General features: G+C 35.9%; 1 protein-coding gene across 6 annotated transcripts in view; it reads left to right on the top strand.

Annotated features, from left to right (window-relative positions):
- The first annotated feature begins 3,052 nt into the window (after window positions 1-3,052).
- Window positions 3,053-22,762, top strand: part of LOC140137671 (ras-related C3 botulinum toxin substrate 1) — a 32,856-nt gene continuing 13,146 nt past the window's right edge. For all 6 annotated transcript variants that reach the window (XM_072159422.1, XM_072159417.1, XM_072159421.1 and 3 more), the window contains exons 1-4: window positions 3,053-3,224; window positions 16,837-16,908; window positions 19,594-19,711; window positions 21,192-21,389. In XM_072159422.1, coding sequence (XP_072015523.1) covers window positions 3,190-3,224; window positions 16,837-16,908; window positions 19,594-19,711; window positions 21,192-21,389 — 423 coding nt within the window. In that variant the 5' untranslated portion in view covers window positions 3,053-3,189. The remainder of the gene's footprint in view (window positions 3,225-16,836; window positions 16,909-19,593; window positions 19,712-21,191; window positions 21,390-22,762) is intronic.

The following is a 22,762-nucleotide window of genomic DNA, read 5'->3' as shown; positions in this document are numbered from 1 at the left end:
TCTACCCTGATTTTTGCAGGGTATCTTAGTTTACTAAAGTAAAGTCTGCACAAAAAGTAACTTCGCTGTTATAAAAACTCCCGTGATTTTTGACCAAAAATGAGCATTTTTTTCAGAAAAAATAGAAATCGGTATTTGTGAGCAAGGATGTGTACGTGTGCTTGGTTAATTTTGCAAGGGGTCAAATGTCATAATTTTTTTTTTTTTTTAACTTGTCCATATACAGCGAAGATCAATTTTTTTGATATTTTTTTCTTCATGGAATGTAATACTCTGACCAAAGTTGCCCCAAATGCGTGGTAACTTTGGTCAGGCCCTAAGGCACCCTTACAAAATTATTAACAAATCTTTTTCAACTTCAAGGTGTAGAAGGGAACCCTAATGTCTTTAAAAAGAGTTAATTGGTAATATAATTGGTTTTGTTTGGAAGCAGTGATTTAAAAACTCTGAAAAGTGCCCAGAGTTACCCCATTTTACGGTACTTCATCAATACCAATATCAGCAGTAGATAGCTATATTCATCCATATAATATCAGTAGTAGATAGCTACTTCATCCATAGGTACCAATATCAGCAGTAGAGTGTTGTGAATGACATGACCTGATGAGTCAGACTTTAAAGTTACGATTTTGTAGTGACTTGACTCAAATCAGTGCGGGTAAATGGCAGTGACATGACTTGACCTGAGATGATTGGTAAATAACTTTACTTGACTCGAGTCACAACCACCTAATTGTGACTTGATTTGTGACTTGATCCCAATGTAGGTGTGTGTTGGTAGGTTGCGTGTTATTAGTTGTAATGAAATTAGGTGATTAATTTTAAGTGTTTTATTACATCTTTTAAGAATTTGAAATCAATTTCAATTATTATTTTATTTATTTTTAATGTTTTACATAATCTGTATATACATAACAAATTACAAAGCAAATTAATGTATCGTCATTTATTTCTGTGTTGTGCATTTGAACTGTGACTTGAAATGACTTGCGTGTAATAGGGAGTAACTTGACATGACTTGACTTGACTTAAACAATGGTAGTGACTAGAGTTGACTTGGGATAATTGGTAAATGACTTAATTTGATTCGAGTCACAACCACCCTGTGACTCGATTTGACTTGTGACTTGGTCTTGGTGACTTAGTACCAATACTGGCATGGCAGTAGATATAGCTACTTCGTCAATTAGCATGCTTTGTATCAACAGCTAGTCAACTATCTCATCCATACCAATATCAGCAATAGATAGATACTTCATCAATACCAATATTAGCAGTAGCTAACTACTTCATCCATATCAGCAATAGATAGATACTTCATCAATACCAATATTAGCAGTAGCTAACTACTTCATCCATATCAGCAATAGATAGATACTTCATCAATACCAATATTAGCAGTAGCTAACTACTTCATCCATATCAGCAATAGATAGATACTTCATCAATACCAATATTAGCAGTAGCTAACTACTTCATCCATATCAGCAATAGATAGATACTTCATCAATACCAATATTAGCAGTAGCTAACTACTTCATCCATACCAATATCAGCAATTGAAGATACTTCATCAATACCAATATTATAGCAGTAGATATATCTACTACATCCATACTAATATCAGCATATAATAGCTACTTCAGAAGTAGATAGCTACTATAGCTACTTCATCAATACCAATATCAGCAGTATAGATAGCTACTTCATCAATACCAATATCGGCAGTAGATAGCTACTTCACAAATTGTATACCAATATCAGCAGTAGATAGCTACTTCATCCATACCAACATCAGCAGTAGACAGCTACTTCATCCATACCAATATCAGCAGTAGATAGCTACATCATTAATACAATATCAGCAGTAGATAGCTATTACACTCAGCAGTAGATAGCTAATTCATCCATACCAATATCAGCAGCCGATATAGCTACCGTAAAATGGGGTAACTTTGGGCACTTTTCAGAGTTTTTAAACCACTGCTTCAAAACAAAACCAATTATATTTCTAATTATCTTTTTTATGACATTAGGGTTCCCTTCTACACTTTGAAGTTGAAAAAGATTTTTTAATAATTTTGTAAGGGTGCCCTAGGGGTTAAAAATAGCCTGACCAAAGTTACCCCGCATTTTTCCGGGCAACTTTGGTCATAGTATTACATTCCATGAAGAAAAAAAATTCAAAAAAAATTGATCCTCGCTGTATATGGGCAAGTTGTTGTTTTTTGTGACATTTGACCCCTTGCAAAATGAATCAAGCACACATCCTTGCTCACAAATATAGATTTTTATTTTTTCTGAAAAAAATGTAAAAAAATGCTAATTTTTGGTCAAAAATCCCGATTTTTTTTCGTAAATTTTGAGGAAATTGGACATGAGCGGCTATTTTTTCTTCCAAATATATTTCTTAACAAATTGACACCAAATATGACTAAAAACAATATTGCTGTACGAAAATATGACCATTTCAAAAAATATATTTGACCGACCAAAGTTACCCCGCTGACCGAAGTTACCCCATTTTACGGTATGTGAACTTGAGTCAAATGACGCACACAGTAACAAAACCGAATTTTATTAACTGAACAAAGTATAGAAAAGTAACTTTTGATCAAACATTTGCCTTTTTGGTCAAAAATTAATAAAATAAAGCCAATATCCAAAAAATAAAGAAAGACAGAAAGGTCAAATTTTGATCGATTTTTGAAACTTTGAAAATTGCGATTGAGAAAAATCAATTGTGATTTTCCCAATAATGCTGGGTTGTTAGTGGGTTTTACACCAAATTATGTGTTTATTAATATTTAGATTCCTTGACTCTTTTCCTTTCGAAAATGTTTACATTTCTGGTACTAATAATTATTTGACATAGCCTACCTAAATCAATTGGGAAAAAATGAATGAAAGCCCCCGAACCTATTTTATAGGACCATTCCCTTTTGTTTATTTCATCATCACCGCTTATAAAGACTGCAAGAAAGACTAGTTCAATTAAGGGATTTCTTCCGGGTTAATTTCTATTTTTATCTCCTTCGCTGGGGGTCCTATATAAAAAGCCAATGCACACACCCTTCGTACCGCTGTAAACGTGTGATCATTTCCGTGTTTAGGAAACTATAAAAATCACCGTTTTCTAGTTTTGTCAACATAAATAATTCTCGGCAGTAGTTAGGGCAGTTTATCAAGATGCAGGCCATCAAGTGTGTCGTAGTAGGGGACGGGTAAGTGCTAAAATGAAAGGCTAAAGCAAAGTGGTTTCTCCACGCAACAAATGTTTCCCGATCTGTTTTTTGTTCATTTCAACATGCAATGCCAATGCAATGAATCAGTAGGCCGGCCAGTATGTGCGTGTATAATAATAATGACTAAGTACATACACAGCAATTAATAGCTGACCAGTCATTGTGCATGATGGGCAATTCAAGTAAATCTTAAATTATAAGTTGATAGAGAACTCTAAAAATTTTACTCGAGAACTCTAGCCTTTGAATTTACACACAAACACGATAAACGCATTTACATGAATGTGGATTGTGGTAGCAACTACACTGAGGCTGAGCATTCACTCGGTCGGACATCCGGGAACATTGCCCCCTTCGTCCCCTTTGCGCAAGCACGCGCACCATAGCAACCGGCTTGAGAAAGGGGAACTGCACATGCGCACACGGCACACTGGTTTTACAAGGCTAAATTCCCCTTTGTATCGTCAGCCCGACCAAGAGAATGCTGAGAGAGTTTGAAGCTACCTTTTTTTGGTAGATCAGCATTGACCATTGTCATTTTTTGCAATGCTTGTTTAATATTTTGTTGACAATGTTCAAATTAAGGATGATAGTTATTTTGATGAGTCAACTGTATATCCTTTAGAAATTTAGAGGTGGTTAGTAAAATTAAGTGCAATTTTATTTTGATTTGAACAACATTTTTGATGCGATCGCCTGTTGTGATCAGCTGTGTAAAGCATGTGTTTACTTCCGAACTTCCATTGTTTTTTAATACATGGTGTCAGGCTTCATCGATTTCGGACTAGTCTAGCCTCTGTGTCATAGCTATCATATCAGTGAGCAAATTTGTGACTAGATTTCTTGAGTTTCCCAAAATAATAAAAATTTTAAATTATTGGTTGTTGACATGATACATACAATCCACTTAATCATGGTTCTTGCTTATCTTGAAATTTAAATTGGACCAGGTTCATACAGAAAATTGATAAACAAATGATGTCATTGTGAATGGGCAATGGGCATGTGAAGTTTATTGTTTTGAAGTTTGTAAACATGGTAATAGTAAAATGTTTTGCCAAATTTAAGCGTAGTACAAACCGTCCTGCAGCACAAATTAGTTTGCACAAAGTCCTACATTTTTGTATGCACGCTTAACGTCGTGTGCGCCTTGGTGCCCTTCTTGTATTTGCCCAGTGGCCTTGAAAAAGGACTAATGCTACTTCTTATAAAGTTATAAAGGACTCGGCAAACATTTTAATTTTAAAAAGCCATGATTTCTCCATGTTACAAAATTTAAAATCTGTGTTACAAATTAGATGATTTCTGTGATTTTCCATTTTCCACTATAAAGCACTGAAAAGTTAAATTAAATGTTTTAAAAGTGTATTTTGTATTACCTTTTACTGTAAATGGCCAGAATCTTGCATCATAGGCCTAGACTTAATGCTAGAATGGATTGTTTAATGGTTGATTACTGCTAAATAATCACTTTTCTTTGTTTTATTTTGCCAATCATCGCAAAAGTTGGACATTTTACACAGTTTTTCACTATTTTGGGACATTTTCAAATTTCCGTGAGCAAACTCCGAAGTCTGTGAATTTTTCCATTTTCCCCAGGGTTGTTTTGATTTAAATCACACCGATTTAAATCACAGATTTAAATCACTTGATTTTTTTTTTAAATCACTGATTTAAATCAACTTTTTTCATTTTTTACCATTTTTGAAAAATATAAGTTAATTTCTTTCTTTTAAATTGACTGTTTTACTTCATTCCTTATGTTTCTACAACTTTTGGATACAATTAAATTACCTCTATGATGTCACTTTATCTATTGCTAAAAATTCATTTTCAAAGTGCAAAATTCAACAGGTTTTTCCTTGTGATTTTACCAATTTTTTTCTTGGAAATTTTCACATTTATATGTAAAAACATGTTTTGATTTTTTGTTAAATACCTGGTAAGATCATGCATATGACTAGCATTCCACTGGTACTTTTTTCACGGCAGTGAAATGATGCCACTTGCACCCATATCTCATATATGCACAGTTTATCCCTTACATATCCTGTGTCTTGAATAGCTACATAGCACACCACCCTGTGGTAATAAGAGGCTAGGAAATATTTCCTAATATCTCATACCCTAGTTTGTATGCCTTTATCTAATCTTGCCCCACTGACAACTTACTATTTAACACTTAACCTGTCCAAGAGATTGTCCAGCGTAGGAATTTTTTAGCCTTTTTTAGAAACATGTTTTCAATTGGCTTATGGCTATCACATGCTGACAATACTGTGTAGCAGGTGATTTACTTCAGATAGGCCTTAAGTTCAATATAACTACATTGCACAAAACTAAGTCCATTAAGATGAGGTGACATGTGTTTACATTTGATACGCCCTCTGTTGGTCTGTGATCAAAACTGTCAGGCAAAAAACACTATAGTTTACATGGAAGGAGTTAATTTTTATTCATTAACTTTGGTTGCAAAGCAAATAATACAAAAAATGGTATCAATCTTGTTTATAAATGCATCAAGCTATATACATAATATCACACAAAACTTCAAAGGTTTTTAAAAGTTGAGTTTTAAAGAGATTTATGTGGTCTGTGTTATTTTGCCTGACTTGAAACAACAGAGGGCGGTCTGAATGTAAACATGTGACATCATAGGTCACCTCATCTATAGTTAATTGAATGTTTATTGACTCTTGTAATAACCCATGTGTATAAACCTGTATAATATTGACAAAGACAAATATCACTGACCCTGACAAAAGCTAGCAAGAGTTAATAAAAATTCCTTTAAAAAAGGAATGAGGCGCCCAATTTCATGGTGAATTTCATGGTGTTTAGATTTGGTATTATTATCTCTTGCACACCCGGTGACACCTCATTATAGATTTTAGACCTGTCGATAGGTTGTAGAGGGATAGCCTTTTCCAGGCACCTAATTGGGCCATATATAAAGAAAGTTTTGCTACTTTGCAACGCAATAAAAACCTAAAAAATATGCTAAATGACAGGGTTCGGTTTTTGTTAGCAAAACAGGTTTTTGCCGCAAAGTGGCAAAAACCTGGCAAAAAACTATTTTGCCAGTTTTTGCCTGGTTTAAACCGGCAAAAATGGCAAAAACTGGCAAAAACTCACATACAGTCACTCAAATATTAAAAAGTGACACAGAAAGCTCATTAACAGTAACACACAACTTTTAACGAATCATTCAACATATTTTTTGTCTCATTAAGTCCTTAAAATGAAAAAGTTTTGAATTTGATACATGCCACATTTCGGTTAACTGCACTTGAGCAATGAAAACGCATGCCTTTAATTTCTTAATATATTGCTTATAATTACAAAATCTGGCCTTGTTACACTCGGGAACTTAATTTTGTAACTTAATTAATTATTTAAGATGAAAAAACTGAACTATAAATCACTTTTTTGTTTTTGCCATTTTTGCCGGCAAAAACTGTTTTTGCCAAGTGGTTAAAACGCGGTTTAAACCGTTTTTTTCCACCTGCAAAAAACCTGCAAGTAACCCTGCTAAATGAGATCCTGTAGGTGGCTTCCGAGGTGGCTTAAAAAACTAAATGCAAAGTGAGGTTTTTAAAAAATATTGTTTTCCAGAGTCAAGATGCAGGTATCATTATTAAGCCTCATATCACTTATTTATTGTCAAATAAGTGCAGAGTAGGTTAGATATGAATATTAATGTTAGATCAAAGTAGCTCAAAGTATTGTACTATACACCTGAATGATCCGTGAACTTGTCTTTTTTAAAGACAAATTCTTGTTTTACTTTATGGGGTATAAGTTCTTGGAATAAAAAAATAGATCTAAATTAAAAAAATCCGATTTAAAATAAAAAAATCTGATTTTCTAAAATTTTATTCAAAAAATCAACAACCCTGGTTTTTCCGTATCGCGGAGAAATCGTGGCTTTAATTTTTTTAATGATGATGTTTACATGCATAGGGTCATGGTAAACTGAATTAAATGGGACATATTTTCCCATACATGTACCATATTTGTTACATTTTAACCATTTTTTACATAAATTTGGAAATGTGAACATAAAAAATAAGCACCCAGCCAAAATGTCATTATGAAGCACCCTGGGCGGTTAATGGAACGAATACGATACATTACCATACTAGAGAAGTCTAGCTTCAAATTTGCTCACCGATATAGCGACGTTGGCGAGAGTCCTTTGCTATCAAAATCTGGTAGAAATTAAAGAAGCATGACACAATGTAAAGCAATGGAAGTAAACACAGTAAATCACAATGGGCAATTACAAACATCAGTTTTTACATCACAAATGTTGGCAAAAACTAGGCAACATTTACTCTAAAAGATACAGTTCAACTTGAGTTTTATTAACCTGTGCAAGGATTCAAGGAATGACTTTAGGTAAATCAAAAAATTGATGCGTCTGTCAAAGCAATCAACATATATTCTGACATACATACATACTGCAGGGCAGGGGTAGCGTTAGAACTAAACACTCCAGTGTCCGCAGGGACCCCCGAACTTGCAGAAAATTAAAAAGTAGGGGGTCCGGAGTAGAGTTTGGTGAGTCCGAGTTGCACAAATGCAGCATAAATAGTATGTCGGCAATAGCGCTAGATTGAAAAACTGGGGGTCTGCAAGGACCCCCAAACTTGCAGGAAATTTAAAAACAGGGGGTCCGAACTCTATTTTGGTGGGTCCGGGACCCCAAAAAGCAACCTAGCGCTACCCCTACTGCAGGGCCTGTGAATTTTTATCACCATTCCACCAAATACGAATTCAATACTGACTTTGATCAGTGAAGCACGCTGGCCCAAATGGTTAGAGCACAAGCTTCATAAATCGAAAGGTTGCAAGTTTGAGCCCCACCACAGCCAGTGTGTTGCATCCTTGAGCAAGATAGCTCAATTCCCAATTGCTTCACAGCACTCCACCCAGGTGTAAAATGGGGAGCTGCTGGGGGTAATCGCAATGTAAGTCGCTGAGAGTACCTGCGCATCAGTAGCGGACTTGGTGAAGCGGAAATAATTATGATATATCCTAATGGCAGCGGAATAATTGTTGAAATGTACATACATTTTAAATAATTTGTATAGCGCTGCTTCATTTAGAACGTAGCGCTGAAAACAAAAAACAAAGCAAAAGAAGAACATGAAGAAAAAATAAATGAGAACTGCCTGTGAAAGACTACAAAATCTATGGAAACAAATGTGACTTTAGAACCCTCTTGAAAATACCCACTGATTGTGATTCCCTGATACCAATTGACGGTCTATTCCAGGTGCGAGGCGCAACATAGGAGAAGGTCCTGCGTTCAGCTGACATAAGGGTCTTGATTGTGTTGTGCTCAATCAGGAGGGTGGTATCAGCAGCAGAATGCAGGCCAGCACGCGCAGGGCAGTGCAGGGAAATACAATCAGACAAGTACTCAGGAACACTCTTGGTGAGGCATTTGAACACAGTGACTAAAACTGATAATTAGGTCATGCCAAGCTGAATGCATTATAAATCACCAACATTTATTTTTTATTTATTTTTTATCAATCCATAGCATTACTTATTTAACAGCGTGCATGATTGGCTTTTCCAGTCATAAACAAGCCGCGCAGAACCCATGAATCGGATATATGGACTTGATGCTCGCGAGCTATTTACGCAAAGCGAGAGTGATGTACGCGTATTCGCACATGTCCAAACAAGTTGAACTGTGCAAATAGACGTTTTCTCTCAAATGGAGATGGAAAAACTTTTAAAATGTAGTTTTTAGGCTAAAATGGTTGTTTTCTTATTTGTTGAGGAAGGTAACAGCACATAGAACGTTGAGCATATATTTTCACGACTAAACACTTTATGCCCTGTATATTTTCATGACTAAACATTGTCTCGGGCATAAACAAATGTGGACCAGTTTGAAAAAAAGTTTGGGTTTAAAAAACATTCTAAAATGCATTGCAGAATTTGCACAGTACAGTATACGTAATTGATGTTTCAGCACTGCCTGAATCTGAACCATTGTAAGTGACATTCCCCATAAAACCACTTGCATCAATCCACAACACACGCGGGCAGCGTTCAAATAGGGCGGTCAGCCGCCATTGGCCTGTAAAATTTTGGCCTGGCGGTAACTTTGCACGGCTGGCGGTAACTTTTAAAGAGTAAGCACGGCTGGCCTGTAACTTTTTGAGGCATATTTCGAACACTGGTTGCGGGATGATGCAAGGATTCATGGCTTGAAAGAATTTTTTATAATTTACGATAAAAAAAGTGATTAATTGATCACTAACAGTAATTATTTCTTGATAGATGATAGTTCTTAGTTGTAATGTTGTAACATCCTATGGCTAACATTCAGTGCTAAATTTAATTTCAAAATACACACTGTACTGTGATCGTGTTTTCCTCCGCTGCTTACATTAGAAGCAAATAATAAAAAAATATAAATAAATACAATACATTCACTAGAATTGTTTAAAAAATACAAGCTGCAGTGACCAATCTTTGCAAAACACCAGTAACACTGTAACAGGAAACAACTGCAGGAATTTCCATTGGCTTTTAAAAGTGATTGTCCAACACCAACCTTGTGATTTTCAAACTAGTTCTGACAATTGAAATATTTTGCTAGATGATCTAGGATTAGAGGGAAGTTGGTAGAGGAAGTGGTAGAGATTTGAAGGTCTTTTGTTAGTAAGAAAATGAATCAGAATATGGGTTATTTCTATAGGCAATAGACACCAATGCAGACCATTGGTCTGTATTTACTATGGATTCTATTTAATTTTAATTGAGTAGTTAGTGCAAGGACACCCTATCAGCAATAGCTGCCCTGTAAATATTTCATTTCATCGGAATATCCCTCGGGCCGGGATATTCCTCGGTTCCAAAGCACAATGACAATGTTTAGATATTTATCACAACACCCTCAAAACAACTGATGCACAATAATTTTAAAACCTCTAATTGGGGCTGCCAAAGTGTCTGTGAGTCTCAGCTTGGTTAATTTTACAGAGCAATTTCTGATTTATATTTTTTACCAGTTTGTGTTTTCATCTACCGTATTTTCCTTACGTTACACGAGCCTTGCGTTTCTGTCACGGTATGACTGTGTAACATTTACATCCTTAATGGGTGCTTATAGGATCATGGGCGGTAAATGGAAGGAATATGGTACTAATGTGAACCTCATACATGTAAAGTGTGCTGAACTGGGAAAAAAGAAGGAAAGAATAAGTATTTAAAACAGAGATGATCTATCAGTGCACACACACATTATATACTTTTTAAAATGCACTATTTAGCAGCATAAATTGTGGGAATGTGGGTGGTTAAACCTCACTTTATAATACAATACAATATTCAGGCTATTTCCCCCACCCACACACCTGTACTGTGTATTCATGACATTCTCATGTTAGGGCCATGTACAGCTTTCTTTATTGACTTCACATTCGGTCCTTTCAGTGTATTCCTAATAATAATGTTCAACATCAAGGTCGGTTGATTTTTTGTCTGTTAGGTTTTGTTTGTCGACTATGTACACAGTGATTTTCATCACTCCAGTGTACTTTTGTACTGTTTTCCTGACACCTCTGTGGGTTCTGGAATTGGCAATTTTGGCCATTAAACTTTGGCACTCTGCACCGAACTTTGCCTGTTTTTAGGCCTACATTGGTTGTTTGTCTAGTCTGGTCTGTATTTTACTTGTTACCCCACGTCAAGTTGGTGTACCTTGCTTTTTTTCTTTCCGGTTGTTCATATATTCAAGGTATCCTCTTGTATCATTTTTTGATCCTTGATGTGTTTTGTGTCCTCCTCCGTTGGATTCACCATTACCTACTTTGTTCAACATTAGTTAAATTTGTTGTTTGCTTATTTTTTTATGAATCTGATTTTACAAAAAGGCATAATATGGGCTCTCAAAAGTACTGTTTATTATGTATTGCTGAATTAGGCCAAAAATATTGTTGTGTTGCCCTCAGCGTCCTGCCCTAAAATCAGGGTCGCAATTTTTTTGAATGAATGAATATTTTTTCATGAATCAATATTTTTTACTTAAAATTAATATTTTATTTAAAGATTAGTCTTATATTGATTATCTAACAGGTATCCGGTAGTCGAAATTGACAAATATCCCAAATGGAAGAAGCATTATTTGATATAATTTGTTTTAAAGAAAGGAAAAGAATGGGCAATGGAAAGATTGTAAGAAAGCATGTAAGAAAAAAGGGAAGAAAGGAAAGATAAGAAAAAGAATGATTCTAGGATGAATGAAGCAGTAAAGAAAAGGAAGAAAGGGAAAGAAATTGCAATGGAAAGAATATATTGGAAAGCAAAAAAGAAAGAAGGGAAGAAAGCAAAAAAGGAAAGATGAAGGATAAAGGAAAGGAAGAAAGAAAAATAATCCATGGGCAATGGAAATGTGAGAAAGCTGGAAAGAAAGGAAAAAAGAAAGTAAGGAAAAGAAATTTAGGAAAGATAAAGGAAGAATGAAATGGATAAGGAACGGAAGAAAAGGGAAATTGTGCAATGGAATTTGAATGAAACCAGTAAAAAAAGGAAGGAAAAAAGGAAAGGAAAGAAAGACCAAATGTAGAGTCATAGGTCAGCACAGTAAAGAAGCTAATAGTTGGTAGTTCATGAATCATGACTTTACAGTCAAAGTGAGGGTTCATTTAGAAAATCAAGGTGGCCATAATGACCAAGGATGTTTTCTTTACAATGTACTTTGAGATTAGTGACCACAAATGATGCTGCAGAAATAACAAACTAAAACAATAAAACAAAGCTATGCATGTCATGAGTTTTTTGTTACTCTCTGTCAACATGGCCAACATTTACCCATCTATGATTTGCCTAGCAAGCCCCATTGATTGTCTGCGGCACTCATCATGATTGATCATGTTGAATAAGGTTGTTGTTATGTGCACAAACCAATAGGGCTGTAACTTTTGAATTTGAACCTTCTATCAGGTTTAGTTTTGTAAATTGGTTATTTCTGAATCATTTGAAGGGTGACAACTCTCTAGTCCAAGGTTCCCTAGTCCGGAGGCTACTTAGTCCGAAGTTTCGGGTCATCTAGTCCGAGGGTTTGTTAGTCCGAATAATAAATAATTTTCTCTTGTCCAAATTAAGGCTCGCTAACCATAATCCTAAGTTCCTAACCCTTATTCTATATTTAGACTAGAGAGCCTTCGGTTGGCAAACTTAATTTGGTTTTCAGACTAGCGGCCCTTCGGATTAGAGAACCTTTGGACTAGCGACCCTTCGGACTAGAGGCAAATCACACATTTGATATCACCAGGGTTCGAATTCGGCTGTATTGCATAGCAGTTTGCTCCTTATTTTGAAGCAACTGCTACCCAATTTTGCATTTGTATAGCACTTTTTATAGTGCTTTAGTATATGGAAGTATCCTGATTATGATGAATTAGCCACACATTTGAAGTCACTCATCTCAAATTAAAGAAAACATCCTTGCAGTCATTATAGTCATCTTGATTTCAAAATAACCCTCAATAACGTTGTGATTTGTCATTCTGTTACCTTATTTACTGTACATGTACTGTAGGAAACCCAAGATATGAAGTAAGAAAGAAGTTTTTGTTTTTAATCATCATTATCATCAGCTGGTCGATCATATCACTGTCTGCACATAGCTTTTAAAATATCATCCATGAAAAATGAAATATAATTGAGTATTGAAGACTTGTTTTGATGCATCAACTTACTGAATATGTCACCCATAAGAAAATAGCTCATCAACTTTATCCCAGAAAATGAAAATTATAACCATGGCCTCTTTTCTGGAGATAGTTGACAGATGTAAATTCATAAAGCAAAACCAAATGCTCCTCACAGGTCAGTGGTGTGATTAACTTTCAAGATGGGTTGCTGATGATGTACTGGTGATATGATATAATTAGGACAGACTTGGGTTGGTAGTAATGTTGCCAGAAGTTGTCAGTAAGGTGCGGCAAATCAGCTTCCATGGCCACGGTAAATGATCTTGGAAGTAGCCCAAGGTATTTAGTGATTCGCAGAAAGCACAACTTAAGGCGACTGCTAAAAAAAATATCAAAGACAAAATTTAAAAGACTAATTGCGTCTGACGTCAGGTCAGGGGCGCGACGTGATTGGTTACTGACCTGCGCAGTACGGCATTTTCGGTCTAGTTGGTAGGACGTCATACGCAAACTAATCTTTTAAATTCGGTCTCAAATTATAGATGAGTTGACCTCAATGTTTATTAACAAAGGCTAGGGACCGGTATATCGATATGCTCCAGCGATCTGCATATAACCACTACACTGTTCAATAGCCTTATTGTGATGTGGCTGGTGTTTTAAAACCTCAGGGCCCTGAACAAAATAAGATGCGCGGCTGCGCGCACATAGTGCCAGGCAAAAAACAATGGAAATTGTGATGATGCATGCGCATACTGCCAGGCAATGACGTCAGAATTAAGTCAACTCATCTATACAGTGGGTTGATTTTCTGAGCAGTGTATCTGCAGCAAGTGATCTACATGTAGCCCAATTGTCTGCGTAAACAACAGCTTCGGAATCACTGTGTGGTTGTTTAAAACTACACATAAATGATACATATGAGATGTGTTTTTAACAAAATGAGTTGCATGTTCAATGACAGAATTGGTTATACTGTGGATCAAATAAAGGCAAATAAATAACAATTTGATTAAATTTGCTGGGTTGAATTTGAGAGGCTTTGAATATTTGTAAGGGAGGATAGTCATTTCTTATCCGTTTTAAAGGGGGAAAGGTACTTTGGCACACATTCTTTGGAAAACCTACCTTGTTTTTATGTTGATCATTACACAGTCAATCAAATCATAATTGCATAAAGTGATCAATGGCATTCAGGTATTCACAGTTTTATAGGAAGGCTAACTTCCTTGTCTGGTACAATATAATGTTTTGAAGCAGGGGTAGCGTTAACCCCCGATCGGGGGTGAATGACCCCCTAAATTTAAAAAATATTTATTTTTCACCCTCTATATTGGGAATATGTGCAAGCTCGGGGTGAACTCTGACTCTCTACTTTTGGACCTTACTCCTACCCCTGACTACACTGCAAAATATTTTTCACCCCCGAGATTTAATTTTCACCCAATTTGGATTTTCTTCAAGCTCGGGAGTGAAAAACATGGGGAAACAACCCCTGACTTTCGGGCCTTAATGCTACCCCTATTTTGAAGTAAGGTATCATATATCCAGAGTCATAACTGAATACTATTGTCACAGATGATATATTGTTATACATTCTTGCACTCACATGTGAGTGCAAGAAAGCTAATGGTTCCCTCAAGTTAGATTCTGAAATTGCATTTGCAGAGGAATTTGTAATTTAAGTCTGACAAATGTTTATCTCATTCATGAGTCACTCACTGGGTTTTGAGATTGTTCATGAGGTGAATTAAAGCATAGATACTAAAAAATTATTTTTAGTATCTATGATTAAAGCTGCCCCTGGTAACATCTTGAACCCCACTACCCTCCAGCTTGACACCTAAAACAGCACTTCAAATTTCAATTTACAAAAGGCAGCTATTGCACTTTTTGCACTCCGTCTGAAGTGCAGAAATCTACCCTCATTAGTAGAAAATTTAGTATAGACTGTACCAAAACAGATAGTGCCTCTTGATGTGGGAGGATTTTTCAGACAACAATATAATACAAAGACACAAGGTATTGAAACAGATTATAAATTTTTTTTTACTTTTTCTGGTCTTTAAAATATTAAATACAAACAGTGAATGTTAATATTCCGAACCCTAACCATCTTCTTTATCAATGTAACCAAGCTTCTATTTGTTGATTAAAATCAAAACAAACATCAGAAACAATTATTTCAGTAACATTTGTATGAATGTCAAATAGTCAGTGTGATTGTATTACCGGTATGTATTATAGTTGTCATGTGTTGCAATATGTAGTCGTTATTAGTCGACTATCACCAAGTGCTAGTCGACTAATGTAGTTGACTATCACCAAGCCCTAGTCGGCTATCGTTAATAGTTGTGACTTTAAGGCAAATCAAAGTCGATTTTGAGTTTCCCGTCACCCGCCCTCACTTCATTTTCTGACCCTCACTTGAATTCATTATTGAAAATAACCAAAAAATACAGATAAAAACTGGTTATATTTGCAAAAAAAATGATGAATATCCATAATTTTTTGTGGAAAAATCAAAACATACATTTTGCTGTCAACCTTGCAGACTATATACTTTTGAATCTCATTTGGGCTTATCATCCATCTTCAAGTGAGTGAGCGGCAAATAACAACACAATTTACATACGTGTTGGTCATATAATGAAAGGCAGAACAATAATGAATAATGAATAATGAAAAAGTTACCTTACTTGTTTTCAGCAAATATGTGACGGGAAACTCAAAATTGACTGTTAGTGGCCTAATAGTCGTCTTGCAATTAACCCTAATGTAATGAAATGTACAAGTCTGTGAACTGACAACTACACTACTGCACGCATGCATGCACACTGTATGTCACATCAATTCCCACCAAATGGCTAGTCCAAGCTTCCTTATTATATAGATAACAAAATATTGCAGCGATTATCTCAGTGCTGAGAGCGATGCCGTTATTGTAGAATTAAGCGAAGTACATGAGTCGCTCGGCTGGGCAGGCATGGTTTATGCATTTGTATATGACCATAAAACCACAGGGTCATTCTCCTGTGATGCGAGAAAGAATCGACTTAGAGCACAGACCAATTTGTAAGCTGTCAGGTTGTGAGCATATAGATCAATCTACACTTTGTATTGAGAAAAAGCTAAAGGGGATCCTTGTATTTGTATAAAAAGAAGTATAAAATTAGTTCCCATTTTCCATTTCTATTTGATACAGGGCATTTGTGACTGTTAAATTGTGCTTGAAAAAGGGTATTTATAAGGGGAATCCCATGTTATTGTTTGTTTAGAGTGTATCAGTAAATTATGGAATTGCTCACTATCTTTGAACGATAATTAATTTTATGTACATATCAAGGTCATAATTTATAAAAACCTATAAATAATGTGACTATTGTTTTAATGAAAAGATGGGCAGGTGTATTAGCATGTTTTAGCCACCAAGATACAATGACCATTTCATTGTTCTATGGCCCTATTGTCTTCCACGTATATTATATGTGATCAAGTTTTATAAACATGGGTCAAGGTTATGTTGCTGTGAGTAGTAGGCAATGAATGGTCATCATTCCTGTCTGAAGTGATGTCACATGTCGAGGGCATAGCGTAACAGGCAAAAATAAGATTTTGTATGAAAATGTTCATGAAGTAATATTCTCTTTCAGGAGCACAAAGCCTTATCTCCATAATACAAGCTTGTCAAAGTTTAGGCCAGCATAACAGTCAAGGCCTCAGCATGCGATTAATTAGTTTCAGCAAATCTTCAATCATCTTTTTTTGTCAAAATGGCCAAATTGGAGATGGGGTTGTGTTGTAATGAATGAGCCCTCGATGCACAGAACATATATTATGTTGTTTCTTTAAAAGTGTTCCAGAATTTCATCATTAATGTGTTTTCTCTTGATTTTGTTTGTTTTCAGAGCTGTAGGTAAAACCTGTCTGTTGATCAGCTATACCACCAATGCCTTCCCTGGTGAATACATTCCTACAGTGTAAGTTTCATACAGGGGTGCGTTTGTAAATGCCTCCAAACAAGGACCTACATATGGATACACACCATATAACGAGGACACACTTCCAAACGAGGACGCCCCACTAGCTTGGTTTGTTACTATGACCAGGATGACGTAAATGATGCAAATATGTAAGATAGCATATGTCCCCAATAGGGGGTATAGGACGGGTCACAGTTGGATAGTAAGTTGTCTGGTGTGTCTGTGTGAGGTCCACGGTGTGTCGATTAAAAACGGGTGTGTGAGTCCTTGGTTAGATCCTCGTTAAGTCGAGGTCCTCGTTTGGAGGTATTTACAAACAGGGGTGTGTGTGTTTTCCAACTGGGGAGATTCACACACCCACATTCAAACTGGGGAGATTTTTTTACACAAATCTCACAGCAACCGCCATACTGTGGAGGTTGCTCTAATCAGAAAATGACAGGTGGTATACCCCCCCTATGGCTCAAAAACCCCATTTTTGAGGTTTCATATGGACGCAGCGTGAAGTAGCGTTATGCGCTCGTGTATTAGCATGATTAGTTGCAGAGTAACATGCGTAGTTGAATGTTCCACGATGGACACGAATTAAATAATTCTTCTATAGTAGAGAATATGCACAGAAACTGCTTGCTTGTCCTCGCATTCTCATGGAAGTCGGGGTCGGTCGGAATGGTTTATTTTAAGATCATTCATAATCGAAATATGTGATAGGCATGAAAATATAATTTAAAAATAGCCTGCATGTGTGTAAATTACATGTAGGTATGAATTGGGGTCACTTCATTTATGTTTTACTTTTAAAACTGTTTACATGTATGAAGAAAGTGAAAACTAAATCAGAATATCAAAATTCTTCCAAACTACAAAAAAAAAAAAAAAAACCTTTTCTAGAATTTTCAAAAGTAGGGTCGGTATTGCATAGATTTTTAAGATTAGAGTCTGTTAGGCAATGAATAGTAAACAATTCTTTTATGTGTTATCTTGATTCATTAAATTGAATTAATTTGAATTTGCCATGCAATCCTGCTCAGGTGTAGGATTGACTTTGCTTTTAAGCAATGGACCGTGTGATCCAATGCTACAGTTCACTGATGCATGCAGTGATATTGGTTGTGGTGACATGTGACCTGCTTAATACTTTTTTCAGAAAGACATAACTTAAGGTGGTTTTCGTCAGTCAAAAAAATGAATGTAAAATATTCACTGTTTTCACTAAAAATAACCAAAAATTTACTTTCTTTTTTAAACTATTTGGACAAAAATTGTATACTATTGTTTGTGGGTACATTAGTATACATGTATTTTAGCAACAACTACAGCTGTACTGCATAATAGAGAAGTGAACGGAATGAACCGTAACATGGTGTAATTAACAGACTATTGTATGTTAGAGTATGTTGTATTCAACAGTTTTTTGTGTTGATAGTGTTCAACAAGGGTAGACTGGTTGTGGAAAGTATAAGAATATAATATATTATATCTAGGTCCTATTGTTTACCATAGAATTGAACTGAACTATGTATACATAGCCTTAATTGTAATCTAAGGGTAGTACTTACATGTACTGTGAAATTTGGAGATGTAATACTTCCTGGTTCATTTACAATACACTGTGACAAGTACATGTACCAGTGTGTCCTGTATTGTGGTTGGAGGAAGTCATGGTACTGATTTTGTGTGCATAGAGTGAGATAGGGCAAATGTTTTGGGTGCATGTAATGAGATTCAGACATAAAGACATACATCTCCTTGTTCTACTGGAGGATACCTGTAGAGTTGGATAACTTCTCTGAACTGGAGGGTATGGACAACAAGGTCTTAGCCAGCCATGCGTCCACCCGTCTTTGGTCTAATCTAATTTTAGACGGGTGGTTTAATGGATTTTACAGATGTGATAGCTCTAAAACAGATGATTTTAAGGTTATATGAACTTGAAACTAATTCAGAGTGACATGTAAAGGCCATATCAGGACATATTTGACTCCAGTGACCCTTCCATGGGTATAGACAAGTTGTTTTATATTTGAGGGTCAAATTTTGGCATCTGCTTGGACGGGTTGTTTCTGATTTCTGGCTAAGACTCTGATGGACAACCGTAGTAGTGCACGGTAAACATGCTGCATTTATACAGCAGATGTCTACACCCATGGTGATGGTCAAAATGGTGATGATACATTATAGGTCCTGATGAAGTCAGACATACATCTGACGAAAGCTTGATCATTCACATAGGGACCAGCTCCACCGGTAGTCTGATATCATGATAACTAACAGCGTACTCATAAAAATACTATAACTAAACACGTATGATGAAAGGTGTATATTTAGGGCAAGACCTAAGAATTATGGTTTATTCAGTTTTGTAAGGTGGAAGATGATCCCATCCATTAACATGTTTGTTATCTTATACACTTGAATACACCATAAGTTGGCAACATAACCTTTGCCCCATTTGTCTGGATCCATGCATTTTGGTATGTCACGAAAACTGTTGAATGCAAAATACACTAACATACAATAGTCTGTTCCATCTTTTACTGAACAGACTATAATAAGAGCTACTACCGATACCTTGAATATTAAAGTTGAATAAGGATTCAAATTATATTCTAAATTTGATATGTATTTTGAAAAGTATTTAACACATTTTTTTTGTGTTCTGTTATTTTTCCTTGTTGACAGGTTTGACAACTATTCCGCCAATGTAATGGTAGATGGTAAACCAGTAAACTTAGGATTATGGGATACGGCGGGACAAGAAGATTACGACAGACTTAGACCACTCTCATATCCACAAACAGTGAGTTCTACAGTGGTGATTTATTGCCGCTTTTATGGGCTGGAATCGGATCAGATTCTGTTGTCTTCTAGCAAATCTCAGCTAGATCAGTGGATTCCCAAACATTCTGATGTGTGTACAGTGCTGTACACATTGGATGTGAATGGTTTGGGAGGACCAAAATGGATTCCAGTAAAGAGACCATTCTCTTGATTTTTATTCAGTCTTAATAAATGGCATTATCAGCTAAGAAAATAAAATTACTTTTTAAGGATTTCCAAAGAGGTTAACATACATATTTAAAAGTAACCAGTGACATTTTATAACTACAATTTAACCATTTTAAAGTGTTCTTCCCAGTGATTGATGGCTTAAAATTGTTTGAAAAATTCCTTCAGACAAAACATTTTTACACACTTAACCCTAACCCTACCCGTGGTTTTTGTGCTATCGGAAGGGAAAGAAGGAACGAAAAAGGAGAGAAGATGAAGAAGAAAGTCACTTGGCACCCCCGGGATTCGAGCCTTGGACCCCTCGCATGCCACGCAGAAGATCCCCAGCATGTAGCTACACAGGTGACGTTGGCCCGGCCAATGATTCCCTGGGTATATATGACTTCGTCTGATTGCGTCATCAAGTCCTGTGGAATCCATGCACGCAGAGTGGTTTTAATAGTGAGCTTTAGTGAGTCCTAGTTGGGTTAGGGTTAATGTGATCCATACTGCAATCATATCAACACCTGTTAGAGTGTAATCATGTTACACATTGGCACTGGCTGATAATGGCAACAAGTGTATGTGTGTTACACAGAGTAATGCAGTCATATCATGTCACCAGCCAGTGCGTTGATAAATGCTGAAGCATAGGAATACCTGTAGCTCTGAGCGTTGACACTTTGGTGTTGGCAAATAATTTATTATTCTAGTTCTAGGATGATTACAGCTGAAGGTGTGTAATTCAGATTAATCAAATGCAAAGTCTTCTATCACTATCAATGTCACTGGGAACTGTCCTCACCTAAATGTGTTTACTTTTATAGAAAGGTATGTTTGGCATGATCTAGAAGAAAAATGATATTTACACATACATGTATTGTTGTACATATAGCACAAGGGGTTAGCCAGCGATCTGCGCACCCATGTTCTGTACAGGCAATCACATACTTTGACTGCGCGAAAAAATGATTAGGCCATTCGTCTGATAACAATCCCAGCCGAGATAAATTTGTTATAAAATTTTCTTTCAAAAATCTAACTTTGTGTAAAATCAACAACTTAAAGGCTCTATATGCCTATAAAATTTTGGATGCGATATCGGATAGTGTCCATATTTCAAAATTTGTTGGTAGTAATTTGCCACATGATGGTACACTCACAGGCAGCTTAAATTCCAGGTCAGGATGGCCATCAGGTCTATGGATGGGCAGTTATCTTGAATATTTTAACAATAATATAGCAGCTACAGAAATAACCATATAATGAAATTGCTTGTTTCTTCCCAGGATGTATTTCTCATTTGTTTCTCACTGGTGAGTCCAGCTTCATACGAGAACGTTCGCACAAAATGGTACCCTGAAGTGAGCCATCATTGTCCGAGCACGCCCATCATTCTAGTCGGAACCAAGCTTGATTTGAGGGATGACAAAGAAACAATCGAAAAACTTAAAGAAAGACGTTTAGCTCCTATAACATACCCACAGGTGAGTGACCTTTGACCGTAGATAATCTAATACGCTATTTCAGGGTTTGTTACAATATTAATATCGTGAGTTCCAGTTGAAGAGTTTCTTGATAAACGTGGGTCAATTTCGCAAAGCTGTTTACCCATCCTATTGTCTAATTCATCATAAAGCCACAATTGGTTTGTACTCATCGTAATAACTTTATGGTGGATGTGTTTGGATTGGTTATCTTTTGTAAAGTGATTTATGATTTGCTGAAACAATGGATTTTGTTAAAATCTTTGTGAAATTGATCCCAGAACACAAACGGTCATCATTAAATATATACATGTAGATACACTCAAAAACATAATAACAGATTTGTTTATTAAAAAATGTATTGTTTTATCAGAATTTCTGATTTATTTTCAGATAAAAGATAAGTCAGAATCCATTACATTGGCTAAATAACTGCTTCAGCGGTCTACATTTAATAAATTCGTATTTGAATTGGAGCAATGCATAAACTCATATAAACTTGTAGTCAATGTATTGTAAGACTGAAGAAGAGCAACATAAAATCATTAAAGATCATTGTGGGACTGCAAGAAAAGACACTTGCACATACAAGAAGGAAACAAAATATGAAAACAATGTAAAAATAATGAGTTACCGTATTTAGTCAAATAAACGCCCGAGCGTTACATTTTCAAATGGGGGCGTTTATTCAAGGTCAATTTTAGAACGATAATTCCGTTAAAATCATTAGGTAAACTTAAAACTCATGCTAAAATGAAAAACTATGAACTAGAAACACTGACTTCTGGTTCACTTCCGGGTTTCCAATCCAGATTTTCGCCAAAAAGTGACACTATTATCGACCATGTTTGCAACTTGGTAAGCTTACTACACAAGATAGCATGAAAATATCGGCATTTTTTAAACATCTTGGTTGAAAAAAGTGGTGGGGGCGTTTATTTGAGGGGGGGGCGACTATTTGACGAAATACGGTATTGGTCACTAGGAAGGCAATGTAGAAGTCTAAATCTTACGATAGTAGCTCATACTACAATGAGAATGCATTTTTCATGAACTATCTTTGCTATAATATGCTATTTCACATTAGTTCTTGCAGTCTTGTAACAAGTTATGTCACTTGTAGTTAGGAATTTGAGTAGACAGCTTACATATTTCCTTTCCACAAGTGCACATTAAAAGCAAAAACAAAGTAAATGCTGTCATGAGTGTAATGAAATCAAAAGTAGATTAAGTAGTATGGCTAGATGTTGTAAACTTGTAAAATTATGTGGGACACTTAAGGGAAGGGGTATGAACGTTTGGACAGCATTTATTGTGGGACATTAGAGCACATCAGACATATCGAATTGCATTAGAATACGAAGAATGTCTAT

This window comes from Amphiura filiformis, chromosome 17 (assembly GCF_039555335.1).
Source record: "Amphiura filiformis chromosome 17, Afil_fr2py, whole genome shotgun sequence".
Lineage (NCBI taxonomy): Eukaryota > Metazoa > Echinodermata > Ophiuroidea > Amphilepidida > Amphiuridae > Amphiura > Amphiura filiformis.
Note: the sequence above shows the minus strand (reverse complement) of the source record. Positions and strands in the feature narration are given on the sequence as shown.